The 5389-nt window shown below is 60.1% G+C and overlaps 1 protein-coding gene across 1 annotated transcript; it reads right to left on the bottom strand.

The window, feature by feature from the left end:
• Positions 1-458: 458 nt before the first annotated feature.
• Positions 459-2697, bottom strand: LOC126078278 (G-protein coupled receptor 35-like). Its single transcript, XM_049888618.1, has 2 exons — positions 2631-2697; positions 459-1606 (listed from the first exon to the last, which is right to left on the bottom strand). The coding sequence occupies exon 2, from the start codon at positions 1595-1597 to the stop codon at positions 563-565; it is 1035 nt and encodes a 344-aa protein (XP_049744575.1). The 5' UTR covers positions 1598-1606; positions 2631-2697; the 3' UTR covers positions 459-562.
• Positions 2698-5389: the final 2692 nt, after the last annotated feature.

Genomic DNA, 5389 nt, shown 5'->3' with positions numbered 1-5389 from the left:
GAGCAAGCAAATGGCTTCTGCCAGATGTCCATATAGCTATTGAATGCAGGCCACGCCCCTGAGGAAGCTTCCCTTTCAACTGATTGGCTGATCACATCAGATCGTATCATGGAGGATGACTGCATCATTACATAACCGCCAAACCACTGAGAATCTGGCCCAGCCAAGTTGACACACAACCTTAACCATCACAGTTTCTAATCCTATTCTGTAGGTGACAGGATAAAATGAGGTGTTTAATGCCCCGCCCCAGTACTTGCCAAGGGGGTGGCACTGTGGTCTCTTTCCCTTTCTGAGCATCATAATAGGTGGGGGATGCATTATGGGGGGGTGGCCCCTGAGCTTGAGGACTGGGGGCTTGGGCACCAACAAAGGGAAATGGCAGCAGAGAAGAGACCATGGAGAAAGAGTTCCCAGTGGTGGCAATCCTTTACTGTTTGGTTATGTTCTGCTTTGAGAGAGGCGGCCCATCTCCAGGACCCAGCAGCCACCTGCAAAAGCACAAACCTGCCCTGTGCTCAGCCTTTGCTGGGTGAGGAGAAAGGAAGGAAGGAAGGAAGCCTCAAGGGAGGCCTGGAGTGCACAGGATAGTCTCCTCCAGGGGCTGGGGTGAGCCCCTTCCTGCCTGGCTCTCCTCAGCCGGCTGCCCCTGGGAGCTGCCACAGCTCCATCCCTGGAAAGGCCAGGGCAGGGTGAGGACAGCCCCCACCTCTTCCTGGAACTCACTGGCCACAAAGTAGTACCCAACAGCGTCCAGGTGGCAGTTGGCATTGGCGATCCGGGATGCCACCTTCACCCAGGTGGTCACCATCTGCATTGTGTGACAGGTTGTGTCCACCCACTGGGCCACCAGCTTGGCCAGCAAGGCCACGTGCAGCGGTAGAAAGCAGAGCACAAAGGTGGCCAGATTGGCAGCCACCACGCAGATGGCTTTGCGGATGGTGGCAGCAGCCTGGGGCTGAGTGCGCGTCCACTTGCGGAGCAGGTGCTGGAGCACCTGGACGGAGCAGAAGCTCAGGACAAGCAGCGGGAGGAAGAAGAGGAACAGCGAGAAGACCAGGCTCCGGGGGTCGCGTGTCTGGCCCCCCCGAAGCAGAAGTTCTCCCCGCTGCGCAGCCAGGTTGCCGATAGAGCCACAGCCCCCATGACCAGCAGCCAGAGGGCCACACAGGTGATGGCCGCCTGCCGGGGGCAGTGCCAGGCCCGGGCGCACAAGGGGAAGCGCAGGGCGGCATAGCGGTCCGCGGCGATGGCGACGATGAGGCTGGTGCTCATGTAGGTGTTGACGTAGTAGAAGCTCTGCAGCACATGGCACCGGGTGTCCTCGCGCGCCGCCCACCGGGTCCAGCGTGAACAGGACCCCGGGCAGGCTCAGCAGCAGGAGGCAGTCGGCCGCCACCAGGTTGACCATGTAGACACACGTCTCGGTCCGCCTGCGCAGGCGGCAGCCAAAGACCCAGAGTGCCAGGCCATTGAGCAGAGCTCCCAGGCCCAGGATGAGGCAGATGGAGACACTGGTGGCCACCTGCGACAGAGCACTCCTGTCCATTCTGCAGCTGCTGGAGGCGTTGCTGGGGGCCACTGTGCCAGAGGCCATGGCCCCCGCCTGGGGAGGAACAGGAGGTGGTGGGAGAGCAGGATGCCAGCCCAGGGACCACAGTCCACCTGCCCCTCCTGATCATGTAAAGACTGCAGGGGATAGGAGCGGGGGCGGGGGAGTGTGCTTAGCGGCCAAGGCTGGTGGGCTTCACCTGCAGCCTGTCTCTCTCCTTCCTGCCCCAGCCCAGGGCTCTGTGACTCCAGGCCATTTCACTGAGTCCCTCCAGGAAGCAGGAGATGGAGCTCCCCTGCCCCAATAAGAAGAGGGACCCTAGCCCCTGGCCAGGTCTTCGAGCAGTGCCATCCTGCCAGGACAGAGGGGTCTGTGACCTCTTGGCTCTTGGGGCTGGTCTCTACCTCTCTTCTTGTCTCTAGCTCTCTCCCTGCTCACCCCTTATTTTCTTGTAAAAGGGTTGCCTCCCCATCCCCCCATCCCCTGTCTCCCCCCTCACCTCCCCATCTCCTCCCATCTTTTCCCTTCTCCCCATCCTTCTCCCCCTCCCCGTTCTCACCCCTGTATCCCCATCTCCTCCTGTACCCTTGTCTCATCTCCCCCTCCGCATTTCTCCCTGTCTCCCTCCTCTCTGCTTTACACCCCTTTCTTTCTCCCTGCCTTTCTCCTTTCCCCACCCCCATCTCTCAGAACCCTCCCTTCCCTCTTGCTTCCCCACCCCCCGCACCATGCATTCTCATCCTCTATCACCACCTTTCCGTGATTCCAGACTGCTTCTGTCTGCAGCAGTCCTGGAAGCCCTGACAATAGTGGGGCTCCCTTCTACCTCCCTCAGAGGAAGCTGCTTGTCCCTCATTCTCATCCATGCTTGGCTGAGGGCTGAGGCCAGGTGCCCACACTCAGGCAAGGCCTGGACCGGGATGAATGTGGCCAGAGGAAGCCCACCCCCCAGCCTCCTTACCTCACAATGCCCCCCCCCCCACCAACCCTCAACCCTTCTTGGTGCCCTGCAGCTGCCAGCAGGTGAGGGCAGGATAGGGCCCTTGGGGTGGGGGACCTTTGGGGCGGACTCACTTACTTGGACCCAGGACCTGGGCCTGGGACCGACCTGCTGCTCTGGCTCAGCTGCACAGCTAGGCTGCTCCCTTGGCTGCTCAGCTGTGCCAACCGTGGGCTGTGGTTCCTACCTCTGTACTCTTGGCCAGTGGGTGGAGTCTAGAAGGCTGCTCCCACCCAGACTCTGAGGGTGGGGCAGTCCCTGGAAATCTGGGCAGCCCTGTCCCCTACCATCTGCATGCCACCCAGGTTCGCCTCCCCTGCCATGCATGACAACCTCCCACCCTCTTCTTGACCACAGCCCTGCACCACTGCAGCCCAGAGCTCAGGGCAGATGGGGACAGCTGGCACTTCCAACCTGAGGTTCACAGCCTTGCAGTAGGGGAGGGTGGGGTGCATGTTCCCTCCAGGGTGGGCTGTGCTCCCCCCCGCCCCCCTGCACGCTTCTATCCTGGGCAAAGGGCTGACAGATCCACACACAGGAAGCCCCTGTGGTCCAGGGTTAGCACGAGCTGAGTGAACTGGGCAGCTGGTGTGAGCCCAGGCAGGAGAATCCACAGCTCTTGAACCTACAGCCTGCCCCACGGGGACCCAGAGCCTGGGCGGTGAGCTAGATCTGCACTGGGCCACTGTCTGAGGAGGCCTGAACAAGCTCAGCATCCAGGCACCTGGACCTGATGGGGCAAGGGATGCAATGAACACTGTGGTGTGCTGCCCAAGACCCCTGCAACACCAAGAAACTCACCTCCAGCCTCCTACCCTCCAGCCCCCCAGTCCCCCACCCTCCCACCCCCAGCTCCCACCCCTGCCTCTCTGGGAATTGCCTCCCACAAGTTTCTGCAGCTAATCCAAGGCAGCCACCTCCAGTGACTGTTCCATGGGGGGCAGGGGTGTGCAGGGGCGTAGCCCCTGCCTGTGTGGAAGGCTCACTCCGCACCAGAGCCCCCCAGTTGCAGTGCGAATGCTCCCTCTGCCATACTGCTTCATCTGCACCTGTGTGGGGTACCCCAAGAGTACACCCCATGAGCCTCTGAGTGCAAAGCTCCATCTCAGAGATGGCTTATGGGACCTAGGGTAGCGGGGAGGCATCTAGCCTGAGGTGATGGTGGAAGTCTCACCGCCAACCAAACAGGGCGTGCCGTTCGGCCACATCCTGGCAGAAGTGGCACCCCACACCCAGAGTAGGCAGTGGGACAGCAGGCATGAGGGGGCTTGGGTGCACAGAGCTGAGCCTGAGGCCCCTCTGAGGGTGTTCTCCAGCTGGGGGCACCCACAGCCACAGCAGGACTGACCTGGAGAGCCAGCCAGGCTGCCTCGCATAGAAAGGAGGCCAAGGGAGAGCAGCTCTTCCCCTGTCCTCTGAGAACCACCGAGGAGGACAGGGAGCATGAGGGCACCACGGCTTGTCCTCGCTGCCCTCAGAGCACCCACAGCACCCACAGCAAGCAGCTGAGGTTGCCGGGCAATGGGTGGGGGAGGCTGAATGGTGCCCTCAGGGCTACGGTGAGGAACCTGGTGTGGTGTCCCGTGACGGGGCTCTGGACACAGGGCCCTAGCCCTCTCATCATAAGACGTGCTCACACCCAGCTCCCAGGCCCCTGTGCGATGAACAGTGGACATCTGCAGCCTCTTCCATGTTCTCCCTGTACAGCAGGGGCTGGAAGCCTGAGAACAACATTTCCTAGACCTTCCTGCTGTCAGGGCACTGGATGAAGTTTAGATTAGGCCTGTCTTCCTCTGGGGCCAGGCAGGGGAGGCTGACCCACGGTTTGTGTGCCATGGTCCAGATGGTCACTCTGGGGAAACGGCAGCCTGATGCTGGCAGAAGTTTCTGGAAGTGCTCACCTTTGGCTGGACTCAGCACTGCACCACCTCCTCCCTTCCAAAGCGGTGGGGCCGCCCTGGCATTGGTGCCTTGCAGGGTCCTGGCTCCTGGCGTGCAGTTACGTTGCCCTGACTTGGAGGCTGGGCAGCAAGCAGCCCCAGGACCTCCTCTTACCCAAACCTTCCAGTAGTTTCTCAGTCACCAAATTTCTTGCCTTCTACTCTACGTGAGGAAACTCTGGTGGCGTAGTGGTTAAGTACTACAGCTGCTAACCAAAGGGTCGGCAGTTCAAGTCCACCAGGTGCTCCTTGGAAACTCTATGGGGCAGTTCTACTCTGTCCTATAGGGTCGCTATGAGTCGGAATCAACTCGACAGCACTGGGTTTTGTTTTTTTGGTTTACTCTGTGTGAGATACACAGAAAAGTGCCTTTTTCTTGCACGGATCCCTCTTAGGTACATCCTTTCGCACAGAAGACTGGGGATATATTCCCAGAAAAGGGCCACCTGATAGCCTTCAGACTGTGGGGACACCAGGCACAAAGGAAGGTGGTGTCAGGGTCTGCACCGAAAACAGGAGATTGAGGGACAGTCTGCCTGCTCATCTGCACTGCAGACCCCTTCCTTGAGCTGCCCCTTCCCCCCACACCACTTGAACTGCAGGGAGAAAAGGCCCACGGGTCTGAGATCCCGAGCAATGGGCCACGGCCCCAGCCAACCACAGCTCTCACCTCGCCCATCACAGCCTCAGGCTCTCCCCACACAGACTGCCAAAGATTGCAAATGCTGGGAAGGGCCTTCCACAGGGAGAAGGGGGTCAGAACAACGGGAAAAAGAAGAAATGGAGACAACAGAGGAAGCAGGAGAGGGCTGAAAACAGAAGGAAACCCCAAGTGGGGTCCTCAGAGACGCAGGAGGAGATGATGTGTCCCTGGAGTGAGAACAGGATGCTATTTGT

This window comes from Elephas maximus, chromosome 6 (assembly GCF_024166365.1).
Source record: "Elephas maximus indicus isolate mEleMax1 chromosome 6, mEleMax1 primary haplotype, whole genome shotgun sequence".
NCBI classification, from domain to species: domain Eukaryota; kingdom Metazoa; phylum Chordata; class Mammalia; order Proboscidea; family Elephantidae; genus Elephas; species Elephas maximus.
This window is presented reverse-complemented; position numbering and strand designations above follow the sequence as displayed.